Genomic DNA, 15,215 nt, shown 5'->3' on the forward strand with positions numbered 1-15,215 from the left:
ACGTGTGTCCCAGTATTTGTATATAAAATATTATCTAACTTTGCCATGGAGGGCAAGATGTGATACAATGAAATATAATGTCCCAATTTTATAATTGACCTCTCTCCAGTTTTGAAAACCACACCTCTTAAGATGGGTCAGATCAAATCAAAATTATCTTCATAGAGATAATTTCAAGAATGTAACTGGAAATAAGAGAAACTTTTCAATAACTGAGAATGCAAGTTTGGAATAAAACTGAACTCTTCCTCTCCTTTTGCAAAATCTCACCTGTTATGCTCTTTAAAATAATTCTGTTAATCTAAGCAATGTGATCTTGGTTCTTACAATGACGGCTGTCCAGCAGCTCAAGTTTAGCAAAGTTAGCCACAACCATTTTACTTCAAGCAAAGGAAGAAATACCTAGGATTAGACCTTATAGGCAGCAGTATAGTACTTATTTGAGATCAAAACATGTCAATATTCTAATGCACATTTAAGAATATGAATGAGCTCACTATGTATCTATCTTAATTTTCTCAGCTTTGTCTTCATTCAATGGAGAAAAGCTTTAGGTTTCAAGGTCAGGAGGTGATGCTTAGAAATTCTCTAAATTTGACTTTTCAAGAATTAGGCAATACGAGCAACATGCAATAGTTAGGAGTATCTACTGAACCCTCTCCTTTCCCTACAATGGGAACTTGTGAATAATAATAATAATAATAATAATAATAATAATAATAATAATTCTTTCCCGCCTCTCCATTTGGATCGAGGCGGGAACAACAATAAGTATAAGTGGAACTTGTAGTTCTCAACAAAAGTCAGAGGTCAAATCCACACCTTGAATTTAATTATTCTTATCCTTCTAAAAGCTTATCATAGTAAGAAGTAGTATTAGCCTGACAAATACATGTACTCATTTTGTAAACAGTTTGCAAGCCTAGATTCAGAGAGGCCAAATGGGGATCACGAGAGGTTTGCTCCATTTAATGACCAAGTGGAATTTCCCCACTATACATAATGAGGAAGTCAGATGACGACGAGCCTGTAACATTTTAGATTTTCAAAGGTATTTGGAGACCTCAAAGGTTCAAGCTTATTTCAAGTCTATAAGGACAGAGGATAAGACAAAAAACGAACACACTTGGGTCTCACCCATTTTGCAATCTAGCACCTGAGCATTAATGTATTTATAGCCTTTATGTGCTTTGCCTCAACTTGACTCATGCACGCACGCACACTCCCATATATGTTCCAACTTGAATTCTTAGTAACCCTAGATCAGCTCTGGGGCATAACTTTTTACTCAAAGCCTATATAAACAGCCAGATTCCTTACCAAGTGCTAAAATACAAGCAGTGAATCTTTCCCTTCCCCCACCTACAGCCTTCCTCTAACAGCTCTAAAATTACACTGTTAAAACATGTTTGCGAAAAATATAGGCAGAAAGCAGGAGTTAACTATACAGTGTTCGCTTTGTCTTCAGATGATCATTCCCCAGAATGCTTTTAAAAGAGTTCGGAAGAGTGGCAAAACAATTCCCCTTAATTTAAATGCCTTGACTTAAGAGCACCATTTTGATTGACTTCTCTTAAATCCTGTTCACCATCTCCATTCTGCTCTGAGACTACCTTGGACAGAACAAACAGTGTTGCAAAGAGAACCCAGGCCGTAGCTAGACCTCAGGTTTATCCCAGGATTGTCCTGGGGTCAAACCTGTTCATCTAAATGCCACACAGGGCATCCAGCACTCAGGCAGGGACGAACCCGGGATGATCCTGGGATAAACCTTAAGTCTAGCTACGGCCTGAGTTATCCTGAACCATATAGTTCCTTTTGAAGTAAATCTAAAGATTCAGATTGAACATTCAGAGAAAGTGATTCTCACCGTAATGTCATGTGCACCAGTGCAAGGAACATCTCCCAAATCTGCAATAATGGCTTCATACACAATCCAAATTTATTACTCAGTCCCCCCTGCAAGAGATGCTAACTCCAACTTCCCTCTGAAAATGTTCTCTCTTATAGCGCCAGATCTGACTGTCAAACATGGAATTAGACCAGAGAGCTTCGTATTCCAATATTAATTTCTACGCAAAGATGCAGGAGATAGAATCTAAAGCTTCAAAAGTTAATTTTATCTATGGTTAGCTTTAAATCAGAATATAGGTAACTGTGATTATCATTCATGTCAGTGCAGACATACTATGCTCCAATTAACTCTAAAAGGGGAAACCAAAATTTACACTTGTGAGGGTAGGAAGGTGGAGACAGGACCAAGCAAGTGCTTCAAAGCACACCAAGTTAATCATGGATAAAGGTTCAGGAAGTGATATGGGCTCCATCAGTTCTACAAGCGATGAGCCAGGAAGTCTCTAGTTCAAATTACAGCAGAGTATAAATTTAGGACAGCTTGGGAGTATTAAATAGGTTAATTGGTTCACGTTCATAATTCGGTCACATTTGATTTAGGGCAGTAGGTAAGGGCATCCTGAGAGGGGTTATGGGGCGGTGAGCATTCGCAGGCACCGTTGAGGTGAGGGGTAACACCTCAGGCTCCCTGTTTTGAGCTTAGCGGCCTGGCAGGGGAGATAAGGGTTACCTCTGAGGCTGACCCTCCTCTCCCACACAGAGCCTAGGCTGCCTGTGCTGGAGCGACACCGGAAGGTCTCCCTACCCCATAAGGGGAAGCCCGTGGGATGGCAAAGTCCCAGGCGCCAACCCACAGGTCAAGAGGCCTGATTAACTATGCCCTCTTAGGATAGGAATTTCCCACCCCCTGCAGATCACTTAATAAAATGTGGCCCAGTTTAAATCCAATACTTGGTATCGTCTCTTTATTTCTTGCCTCCACTCACTGCAACAGCATTGCAATGGCAATGCAGGCAGATGGAAATGGGATGGTCTGAAGTACAATTCCTTACCTTCAAAATGGAGAATAAGAGTTTCCCCAATTTATACAGAATTGAAATGTTTTTAACTTTAAAATTAAGAAGAATGTTAAGTTCTCTCCTTGCCTATTGCTGATGATTTAAACTGAAATGAACTGGAACTTTATTTTGGATACAAAGCACTAGGAAGCACGGTCATGCCTTAATTTCCCAGGGCTGCATTTCCTGCCTTAAAAGCACAGATTGATGTCATGACAGAAGAACACAGTGGGGGTCTATCTGCACAGCTAGTACTCATGATGACAAATACAGTTGGGTAGTTACTGCTACTCCAGAGCCATTGATAATATTTCACAAGAAAGAGCTGCCTGTGAAAGGGAGATAAGACTAATGTCGCAGAGCAACCTGAGAGTCATCTGAAACGACAACAAAAATATTTTCAGATTTGATGTGCTTGTTCTCGCTGCTATACATGGATGAGCTCTGGAACCAAAGAACAAAGCAGCACATGAAATGTTCTTTTGAGAAACAACTGCAGAAGCCTATGTCCTTCCACCCACGTACCCGTAACTTCATGCATTAAATGCACATTAACATTTGGTTTTGAAGTGCTTAAAATAGCTGGTGTAGCTGTATAATGTAGGGTGACCATATGAGAAGGAGGACAGGGCTCCTGTATCTTTAACAGCGGCACAGAAAAGGGAATTTCAGCAGGTGTCATTTGTATGCATGTCGCACCTGGTGAAATTCCCTCTTCATCACAACAGTTAAAGCTGCAGGAGCTATACTACAGTGACCAGATTTAAAAGAGGGCAGGGCACCTGCAGCTTTAACTGTTGTGATGAAGAGGGAATTTCACCAGGTTCCTCATATATACAAATGACACCTGCTGTCATTTCTACGCAACTGTTAAAGATACAGGAGCCCTGTCCTCCTTTTCATATGGTCACCCTAATAGTGACCTACAGTTGATTACTGAGATAGCACACGTGGAACAAGCTAAAGGCCTATGGAAAATGCTACATACTGTTACTGAGTAGTTGTTTAAAACAGGGGAGGGCAGAAGGTAGACTTCCAGGTGTTTTGAACTTCAACTACCAGAAGCTGCTGCCAGGTAGAGCACAATTCTGCAGAGAAACAAGGCGTGGACAAACATCATGTGCCTTGATTCTTTGCAGAATTAGTGTTTCTGCAGGGGAACAAGCTCCCTGCACGCTTTCTTTCCTGGAACAACTGCTGGGAATCCAGCAAGGGAGGGGGGATGCCACAGAGGCAGGAGGCCCAGTGTGGGGTGCAAAATTCTCCTGGGGGGGGGTGCATGTTCCCCCTCCCCCATTGTAACACATCTGGATGTAGCCGATCAATACTATCACACCAATTTATGACACGTCTTTGTTTTTTCTACCTATTCGTTTTTAATTACTACTTGTAGCTTGTCATAGTATTTCAGTGTTCATTACATGGAGGTGAAATATTCAGACTATATTTATACACTAGCTTTTGAGCAGAACGCAACACACCTTCTAATTAAAACATCAACACACAAATTCAGTTGCATGGTTCCTTCTCTTCTTTATAGCAAGGGAGAAACTATAACTTAAGAGTTTATACTTAACCAAGTAGTATAGCTATCACCCAGAAGCTCATAGATCACTTTTATGCCTTTGTAGCTTGAGTACAAGGAATACAGAGCGTTCACAAATCAGGAAATAGCACTGCACTCAAATAAAGAAAAAAAATCACCATATTTTCTGTCTCAGAGAGAACACTGATTTCTAAAAACTTGCCTGTATAAAAATACCAGGAGGTCGGTGGGTGGAAAATCCCAGTTTTCAAAATTGTATCATTCCTTTTCTCAATTCACAAATATATCATATGAATATATCAGAAATTAGACAAACATATTGGCATCTTATAGTTCCAACAATATTTATTTTACTCAATTTTTATTTTTATTTATATACACATTTCTACCCCACCTTTCTAGGGCCTATGCACTACTCTCTTTTCTTTCTAAAAACAAAACTCAAAGCAGCCAGCAAGCAAAGATAATAAGAGGGGGGAAATCCGCTACGGCAGCACAGATGCATAAACTATTAAAAATCAACTTGGGGGCATTTCACACATCATGCAGTAGCAGACCCGCAATTGCCTCTCAGATAAGTTCGATAGGGAGCAATGACCAGTTCAGGCTCTTTAACAGGTACACATCTCATAGGTTCTCCACTTAACCATGATTTGAAGCGAGTTTACTAATCTGTTTGTGTTAGCCATGAATTGCATCAGTGGCTGCCAAGTCTGTTTCCAGGCCCAATTCAAAGGGCTGGTTTTAATATTTAAAGCCCGAAATGGCTTGTGGGGCATGTTACTTGAAGCACCGTTTTCTGCCATATTTATCTACCCAGACAGTATAATCATGATCTGAGGCCCTCGGCAGGTGACCTTGCCAGATGATGCGAGGCAGCTAGCTAAAAGAGAAAGGGTTTTAATACCTGGTAGTGCCCAGTTTGTCAAATGCTCTCCCCAGAAACACTTGATTGGTGATTACATTCTGCTCTCTTCAGTCCCGGTTGAAGACTTTTTTTTTAGACAACATAAAGTCCTACAACTCCCAGCATATTTTTATAGAATCATAAAATAGCAGAGTTGGAAGGGGCCTACAGGGCCATTGAGTCCAACCCCCTGCTCAATGCAGGAATCCACCCTAAAGCATCCCTGACAGATGGCTGTCCAGCTGCCTCTTGAATGCCACTAGTGTGGGAGAGCCCACAACCTCCCTAGGTAACTGGTTCCATTGTCGTACTGCTCTAACAGTCAGGAAGTTTTTCCTGATGTCCAGCTGGAATCTGGCTTCCTTTAACTTGAGCCCGTTATTCTATGTCCTGCACTCTGGGAGGATCGAGAAGAGATCCTGGCCCTCCTCTGTGTGACAACCTTTTAAGGATTTGAAGAGTGCTGTCATGTCTCCCCCCTCAATCTTCTCTTCTCCAGGCTAAACATGCCCAGTTCTTTCAGTCTCTCTTCATAGGGCTTTGTTTCCAGACCCCTGATCATCCTGGTTGCACCGAGAGAACTTTGGTAAGTGGGCAGTTTAAAAATGTTATACAGAAATAATCAGTGCTAATGTACTGCAAAACCATAGTTAACAAGAGTTTTGGTACTGAGGGGATGGGAGTCAGGTCCAGAGAGAGGAGAGGAGAAAGAACTGTGTATTCATGAAGCTAAGTTCCAATATTCAAACCATCGTTTGTTGGGATTATGTCCACAATGTGCCAGTACCAAAGAGCCAAGAACTTTAAGCCAATAGTTCTTTTATTGCTCCCAATGTCACAAGCCTGAAACAACAGATATTAGCAAAAGTAGGCTTTTCAGAAAAATGCAAAGCAAACCTCCCCTCTAACGAAACTGTGGCCATAGCTAGACCTAAGGTTTATCCCTGGATCATCCAGGGGTCAAACCTATTCATCTAGGTGACACACAGGGAATCCAGTGCTCAGGCAGGGGCAAACCCTGGATGATCCCAGGATAAACCTTAGGTCTAGCTGTGACCTGAGTCAGGCCTTAGCTAGACCTAAGATTTATCCCAGGATTGTCCTGGGGTCGTCCCTGCCTGCTCCCAGGTTCCCCTGTGTGTCATTTACATGAACAGGGATGACCCCGGGACAATCCCAAGATAAACCAGAGGTCTAGCTAAGGCCTCAGTCGCCACTGAAGTCTATGCATCTACTTAGAGAACCTTAAAACATATTATGAAGGAAGCTACAAGGAGCATTTAGCAAAACACAAGAGAACGCTAAGTAGTTGGGAAATGTTTCATGAGGATATTAAGCAGCGCTGTAAGGGATGCTTATCAGCCCTACATGGTGGACTGGAGTACTTTGGAATTGCCAGCTTCCCTATTCAACTAAGAAATATAACACCAATTAAGAAATACAATGAAGAACAGGCTCAGTAGCTGCTTGGTAATAGGGTCTAGCCACACTCACTAGCCCCGTCACACATACCAGGCCTTATCTACACCAAGCAGGATATTTCACTATGAAAGTGGTATATAAAAGGCAGGAGCCACACCAAGCAAGATACAGCAGTATGAAAGCAGTATATGGTATGCGTCAATGGGCCCCAACAGTTGTGAGTGCACTTCAATACCGCTATAAAGCAGTAGTGTGGCTCCTGCCTTTTTTATACTGCTTTCATAGTGCAATATCCTGCTTGGTGTAGATGAGGCCACAGGTATCTCCTGCAAACCACCCAACTTTTACAGCAACAAAATTGATTTTGATTAACCTGAGAGTTTCGCATATTGAAGCCCTGCCATTTAATAACGAAAAACAAATACCAACCAAGTAGTTTTTTGTTTGCAATGTTCATTACAAAGCTAGTACAAGAAAGTAGAGTAGAAGGCAAACCAACAGCAAGGCAAACAACAACAACAACCAAGTATAAAAGCATTCGGCTTCAGACTGGGGCCATAGCTAGACCTAAGGTTTATCCCTGGATCATCCAGGGGTCAAACCTGTTCATCTAGGTGACACACTGGGGATCCAGTGCTCAGGCAGGGGCAAACCCTGGATGATCCCAGGAAAAACCTTAGGTCTAGCTGTGGCCTAGATGTACCAATATCCCAGCTGTCCTTAATCTGGGTATGTGTTGGGCTACTACATCTTTTCCAGCCAGCATAACTAATTTCTGGGTATGATGGGAGTTGTAGTCCAACACATTTGGAGGGCACCAGGCTGGGAAAGGCTGTAATACACCCTTTAAACAAAAACATTTCCTCGGTACCAATCTAGAAACATGTACAATTTGGATTCCCTCTTTTTTAGTGACAGCAATTCTAGAGTTATTAGATTCAGAATGGTTCAACTCTGTAAAAACCAATACATGACAATGTTAATGTTTCTACCACAGACAAGGTTTCTGAGCTTAGAAGTGCATGCACACATGGGAAACATTTGACCACGAGCTAGAACATGGAGGAACACTTGACTTTAAAACAGTTAGTGGGCCTCAGCCAAAAAAACACCGCATTTGTGTATGTTGTCCTGTATTACAGGCATTTATTTATTACACATATACACTGCTCTTTTTCCAAGGAGCTCAGAGTGGCATAATATGGTTCCCAAGCAGTCTCCCATCCAGGCGATTTCAGAACTAAACCTGCTCTGATTCAGCCTTCAAACTGTTTGCTGGAACATTCTCCTGGCCTCCTATGCTTTTTTCATACCACACAGGAAATTCCCCTGGGCAAAAGCCAACGTACCACAAACGGAAGCCTTACACCTGGCCATTTTACACCCTATAGAACAGGAATCCAAAGCACATTATGGGCTAGGGGGAAGTTGCAAAGGGTCCAGTAGAAAGGGTGTGTGCATGTTTGACATGACCCAACTCACTGGGTCTGAACCGCATGTCCTACATGAACCAACATCGCTAGCTCAAAGCCTTTACCAGGGGGTAGCGGTAAACCAGCCGTCCTCAAGCTGATGCCCTCCAGATGTATGGGATTGCAAAATCTGGCCAGCATAGCTGGCTGGGGGGTGATGGGAGTTGCAGTCCAACACATCTGGAGGGCACCAGGTTGGGAAAGGCTGCTGTAAAGGAAGTAACCATTTTTCGTACTTCAATTTTTAATTAAGCCCTTAATGCACTCTACTGAACTTTCACTTATGTCTTAAATGGCAATTCTGCAACCCCTTTCCCTCCTGCCCCTGCTCCACCAGCAGCATTTTTCACAGTTTAAGTACTTCTGGCTTTTACAGCCAGAAAATTAGGCTATTTCTGCACTCAGCACTAAAATACCATAGCTAGGTTAATTTTAATTGCCTGAGGCTGCAGTCCTTAGGTCACCTATTCCAAAGAATTGCCACTACAATTGGTCTTTCATGGAATGACTCTGGAGTAGGAACGTAGGTCTTAGCTAGACCTAAGGATTATCCCAGGAAAATGGAGGGGCCATCCCTGCCTGCTCCAGGGATCCCCTGTGTGTCATTTGGATGCACAGGGATGATCCTGGGACAATCCCAAGGTATAGGCCTGGTCTAGCCATGGCCATAGGAAGCTGCCTTACACTGAGTCAGACCCTTGGTCTATCTAGCCCAGTATTGTTGGCGCTGATTGGCAGCCGTGGCTCTTGAGAGTTTCAGACAGGAGTCTTTCCTTGCTCTACCTGGAGATGTTGGAGATTGACTCCTCTTATCACATTCTTAGCAGCTCCTCTTATCACACTGGAAAGGGATGAGTGGAAGGATTCCCCAAACAAAATGAATAAAAATACAGAATTAAGAGTCCAACAGCAGCAACTTCCACCATTTAATAGTACAAAAAGTGGTTTATTTACTGCATTTATATACCACCTTTTTACCTCCTTAAGGAACCCAATGCAGCATACATAATCCTCCTTCTCTCCATTTTATCCTCTCAACGACAAGCCTGTGATGTAGGTCGGGCTGAGAGTCTGTGACTGGCCCAAAGTCACCCAGTGAGCTTCATAGCTGAATGGGGATTAGAACCTGGATCTCTCCACACCAAGTCCAACACTCTTAATCACGGCACCATGCTGGCTTTCCGTATGTTATTGCATACATCTACTAGAGCAGCCTTCCTCAACCTGGGGCGCTCCAGATGTGTTGGACTACAACTCCCAGAATGCCCCAGCCTGGCTGGGGCATTCTGGGAGATGCAGTCCAACACACCTGGAGCGACCCAGGTTGAGGAAGGCTGCACTAGAGGATGGCAGTGGAAGAGTTAAGAGACACTCAACTTCCGAAAGGAAAGGGTTCTTTAACTCCAGAAAATAATCTGATGCAGTTTTTAATTTTTTTTTCAACTTTTAGAGAACACACCCCATAACAATTTGCCTGCCAAGGAAACCCTCCACACTGCAGAGGATTCTGAGGAAATGTTCTATAGTTTATATACAGCCTAAGAAGAAAGCTAGCATCTATTTATATTTATTTATTATTGCATTTACATCCTGCCTTTTTTCCTCCAACGAACCCAAGGCGGCGTACATAAATAGTGAAGCCTCATCCAATATGAACTCAACGTGCAACCCAGAACAGGTATCCCACAGTCCCCCTTTAGGCAGCGGTAGGCTAGGAAGTTTGTTTGCCATTACTGATTTTCTAATGAGCTTCCAAGGCAACCCAGAATTCTCTTGAACACAGTTTCTAAAAATCAGTCCCACTGAACTCAATTTGGACTCAATGAAACTTACTTCCAGGTAGACATGCATAGGATTACACTGTTAATTACCAGCTATACATGGGCTTTTGGAATTCTTCTTTTAGACTGCATTTTCCTAACTGTAGTCTTTGGGGAATATTACTGTTATACTGTTACCCGCTAGCAATGCAGCTTTTTGACATGTTTTATGGTGTTATCATGCCATCCTAGATGGTTGTAACACCACCTTCACACCACAGCACTGAGACAATTATTATTATTATTACCCTAAGCATTTCTACATTGCTACAAAAGATCTTCATATCAAATGATATGATTATAGGTGGCACCTCCACTGGTAATCTTTATGGGATCATTTAAAGATCATCACAAATTGTTTCTAAATCGGAAATAGCATCGAAGCTTAACAGTAATCAGTTAATTGAACATTTACAAGAAAATACATTAAAATCATTTGAAAACCTCCGTTTTTCCTACTCTACTGCCATTTAAGTGGTTGTATGGGTAATACGAAGCTGTGTGTTAAAGACTTAATGCTCCAATTCCCATTCAATCTTGGTTAACATAATGTACCAAGGGAAATGTCTCACACACTTAATTGTCAATTAATGTACCGGGATACAGGAAGTTACCCAGGTTAGTATTCAAGCACATGAAATCTCGAAACAAATGTAAAAGTCAGATGTATGCAATGGTAGCCAAAAAATTGATAGTTTATTGCGTCTTCAACTGTGCTAATACATTTCTGATGTTAAGTTGTCTGAACAAGATGTGATGTACTAATAAATAAATAAATAAACTTTTGGTTTCCAAAAAGCAATCGGAAACAGCATGACAGGGATATCATCAATGCAGAGATAAAAAAGATGAAACTACCAAAACATTTTAGTAACCATTTCCTAGTCCTCATGGTTCCACAGATAAGCTTGAAAAAGCAGCTACAGACAAGAAACAAAAATAAGAAAAGAAAACCAAATTCACTACTTTCATATCTTTCAGTTTCCAAGCCTAACTCAAACCATTACCTTTGTGGCTACCAATACTGAGAAACAAATTTTGGAGGAGAGAAACATGCCTGCAATCAGCCATAAAAATTAATATTCAAAGCATATAAAGGTACATCCAGTTAAAAAATTAGTTGTGGCAGTCCAGTTCATTATACACTGTCAATATGACCCTCTATGCTGAACCAATTAGTGACATTTTACAGTGTCTGTAAGTAGAAAGAATTAATATTTTCATTACCGTACGTACTATACTGCAAACAAATGCTAAACGTTGATGCTTATAGCAGACAAATCCTACCATCCTCATGCTGCCAAAACTAAAATATCTACTGCCATAGGTGGAAAGGACTACGCTACTTTTTATGTCATCCTCTTTATATCCATGCCAAATAAGTTTGTATCAAAATGCCTACTATAAAAGGGTCAGAGAGTCTTTGTAGTTGTGATGGTGCCTTGGAATAAAAGGTGCTTCTAGACGTTGCTCCAATCAGTCAGAACTGCTGAAACAGGAAGGACAAGACACAGCAAGTGCTGAAGAGATAAGATGGCCAGGATAAGACATTCCTACTGGTTTCTAGGTTTATTTCACTACTTCATTTGGGTTGCACGCGCATACATGTAAGCAGACAGAGCACAAGTATGTGCTGGGTTTAAGCTAACTGAGGGCCAGTGACAATTAAACTATGTTGACCTTTGCTGCAACCCAAGGTATGTTTGTATGGTAAATCTTCTAGCTGGAACCCCAACAGAAAGAGGTCAGGTGCAAGCCAGCCAAATTATTTCCTAGAGGTAGATGTTTACCGCCCTTGGTCTAAATGGGTTCGCACCACTCTCTCACCCCATCTCAAATATGGGCTTATAATTGCTCAGTCTTATCTACTGCACCCACTTTGTAATATTTGAATAATAATGTTGGATAGTATATATCCCTCCTTCCTGGCAAAATTAGCATTTCCAGAGCTTTAATTTTTTTAAAAAATAATTAAAAAAAGAACTCAAAAGTTCCCATTGTTCTGACAAGAGCATAAATTTCTTATTACTTCTCAGGAGGTGGGTGGTGGTGTTGAAGGGATGCCATGCTGCCCAAATCACTGCAGATCCCAGGATTTAATTTTTTTTACATTAACTTTTATGAACAGTTTTCAATTTACCGTTCACATGAAAGATTTCCAAGCCTTCAAGAAAAAAACGGAAAATCCAGTCTGAAAATGGAAAATGGTTACTCTAGCCTTTTTCCAGCTCTATGGCAGCCACTTAGCCATGGGGGGAGGTTACAGCTACCATCCCAGTTTGGGTATGAAGATGGTGGGAATGAAGACCCACCCTGCGAAGGTGCTGACTGCACTTCAGGCGTGTGACACCGTGGCTCAGAGTGCAAGAAACCCCTTTGCACTGATTCAGCCCTAGAAGCAGCGCAAGGCCATAGCTAGACCTAAGGTTTATCCCGGGGTCATCCCTGTTCATGTAAATGACACACAGGATATCCCGGCAGGATGATCCCGGGATAAACCTTAGCTAAGGCCAAAGTGTCGTATCCTGCTTAGTGTAGATCTGGAGGAACAGCACAAATGGAATGGGTTGCACCCAGTGAGTTAGATCTAATGTTAATTAAAGTTATATCCAATTCACTTCAATGAGGCTAACTTAGGCTGTAGCTAGACCTAAGGTTTATCCCAGGATCATCCCGGGTTTGTCCCTGCCTGAGCGCTGGATGCCCTGTGTGGCACTTAGATGAACAGGTTTGACCCCAGGCCAATCCTGGGATAAACCTTAAGTCTAGCTATGGCCCAATTCCTTACTGATGCAGCAGACTTCGATCCTTTTCAGGCCCAGAACCCACTTGGCCTCCACTTGGCCTAGTGCTTTTAGCAGGAGAGAGGTTTTGGTCAAGGGTAGCTTCCTTGTCATTTTTCTAAACGCCAGGCCGACAGCTGCGTGGCAGCCCAGATTGCAGGTGCAGCAAATACCTAAGCGATTCTCATGCTCTGAACTCCATCTCTGTCGATTTCAGAGACAAATGGGCAAAGGACGTTTATGCAAGAAGGGCTCCTTTCCCTCCCCACTTCCACAAAGCTGAATTAGCAACATCCTCTCCGCGGATGTGCGCGCTTCAAACCTTCACCCACAAGCATGGCATTAAAGAAGAAGAAGAAAGCGAGTCACTTCCCATTTCCAGCGTGGAAGGGCGGCCTTCTTTCGCCAATAAGTACTATTTAGAGAGCGCCTGTTTCCTCGCCCCGCGGGGTTACATTTTATTAATCCCTCCCCCTCGTTTTTCTCCAACTATTCAAGGAAGGGAAGGGCAGGGCAGCAACGGCAGCGAGGGAGTGAATGAACCAAGGCTGAAGGTTACCGGATTTATGAATGTCAGGATCATGTGACAATAACGGGAACTCGTCTTATTCACAAAAACACACACACACACCAGGCGTATGCAATCGTGCTGAGCACGGCTAACCAAAGCTGGGGGGGGGGGGAGCGGAGAGCGAGAGATGCGTCCCTGCAGGCGAGCCAAGTCACCTTTAATCACCACTAGCCGAAGGAGCCCCACCCCGCCACACAGGCACTTTTTAAAGAAAGCCGTGCCTCCAAGGAGGGGTGCGGTTGCACGGAGATCAAGCGCGGATTTGAGGCACCTTTAGAGGGATTTGTCTGGAAATTAGCACGCTTTGAAGGGGGGGAAGGGAGGATGAAAATGCATTGTGTTTCTCCTCTTCCCCCCCCCCCCGCCTCGACCCCCGCTTCTTCTTTTCCTTCCATGCACGCGCTCACACGACGCACAACCGCCCCGATCGGCTGCGAGGCTAACAATGACTCCGCCAGCCGCGTCGCGCCTGTGGCTGCAAAGCAGCCGTGCCTAGGCGACTCCGCTCGTCTTCCCTTTCCCCCAGCGCAGCTTCGGAGGCAGCCAAGGCCCAGGCGGGCTGCCTTCCGATTTTGTTCCTTTCTCGCCACAAGCGCTTGCAGAAAAGCGATCGGGACTCTCCTTCCACGGGGCACTCGCCACTCGGTCTTGCAGCAACAACAAGCCGGCCCACCTCCTCCTCCTCCCCCATCCGCCCCCATCCTCCGGGTGAGGTTTCTTTCTCCTGCGACCATAGCACAGACTCCTGGCCTCCGAGGGTGGCTTTTTTTTTTTTTTATGAATGGAAATGTGGTATGCAAATGAGATCGATTCAAGAAAAGAGAGAGAGAGAGAGAAAGAAATGGCGGATGTGAAGGCTGCAAAAACACACCAGGCAGGGGGAGAAGTGGGCGTGAGAGGCTGGAGAGAGAGAGAGAGGGGGGGGGGGGGAGAGAGAGAGAGACCCTGGCATAAAAACAGCGGCCACCCCCCAAGAGTTCAGGAGCAGGGGGGCACCGCGAGGTCCGCGGACAGCCAAGGCAGAAGTCCATCCACACCACGGTGGCAGCTGTGCTAAACAGCTCCAGAAAACAGTCCCTATTTCTTTTCTCACCACGCATTCCGCGCCCGACCCCCCCCCCGCGCGCAAATCCCAGAGAAGGGCTTTGTAACGCCCCCCCCCCAAAAAAACACAGCAGGCTGAAAGATCCGGGCGCTGCACCGCGCGCCAAGCGTCCCCCGCAAGCCCGAGATGCGGCGAGGTGTGGAGAAGGAAAAGCTGCTCTTGGGAGACATGCAGGCTTGGGATAGCTGCACGGGTGGTGGGCGCCGGGGAGGGAAGAGAAAAGATTGCCAGAGCAACAGCCCGGCCGAGCAGCTCCCTCCTCCAGATGTTCGCCAAGCAGATGTTTACATCCCTCCGTCCCTCCCTCCTGGTCGGACACTTACTCGTCTGGGTGGGTTTCTTCGGTCATTTTCTCCCCCTTCAAGCTCATCCGCCGCCGCGGGCAGCCGGGCTGCGCCTCTTCATTTTTCCTGGGCTTTACATTGCGGGAACAGCGAGCGAGGCCAGCGAGCGCGGGGTGGGGTGGGGGGCTGCGATGAGGCCGCCTCGGCTTCGCTGGGAAGGGGGGCGGCGGAGGGAAGAGGGGTAGGGATGGGGGTGGGCAGGCAGACAGCCCGCCCGGCGGTCAAGACGGGGGCTCGCTAAGGCCTGGCTGGTGGCAGGCGCGGGCGCTCAGCGCGCGGGAAGGCAGCGGGGCGCCGCCGCGTCGGCCCGTGCGCCGGGGTGCAGCAACAGCA

The 15,215-nt window shown here is 44.6% G+C and overlaps 1 protein-coding gene across 1 annotated transcript in view; it reads right to left on the reverse strand.

Moving 5' to 3' along the window:
- Positions 1 to 14,947, reverse strand: part of SPRED2 (sprouty related EVH1 domain containing 2) — an 88,780-nt gene extending 73,833 nt beyond the window's left edge. The window contains exon 1 of the mRNA XM_063115997.1: positions 14,862 to 14,947. Coding sequence (XP_062972067.1) covers positions 14,862 to 14,908 — 47 coding nt within the window. The 5' untranslated portion in view covers positions 14,909 to 14,947. The remainder of the gene's footprint in view (positions 1 to 14,861) is intronic.
- Between the last annotated feature and the right edge of the window lie 268 nt (positions 14,948 to 15,215).

The sequence above is a fragment of the Elgaria multicarinata genome, chromosome 2 (genome assembly GCF_023053635.1).
Source record: "Elgaria multicarinata webbii isolate HBS135686 ecotype San Diego chromosome 2, rElgMul1.1.pri, whole genome shotgun sequence".
NCBI classification, from domain to species: domain Eukaryota; kingdom Metazoa; phylum Chordata; class Lepidosauria; order Squamata; family Anguidae; genus Elgaria; species Elgaria multicarinata.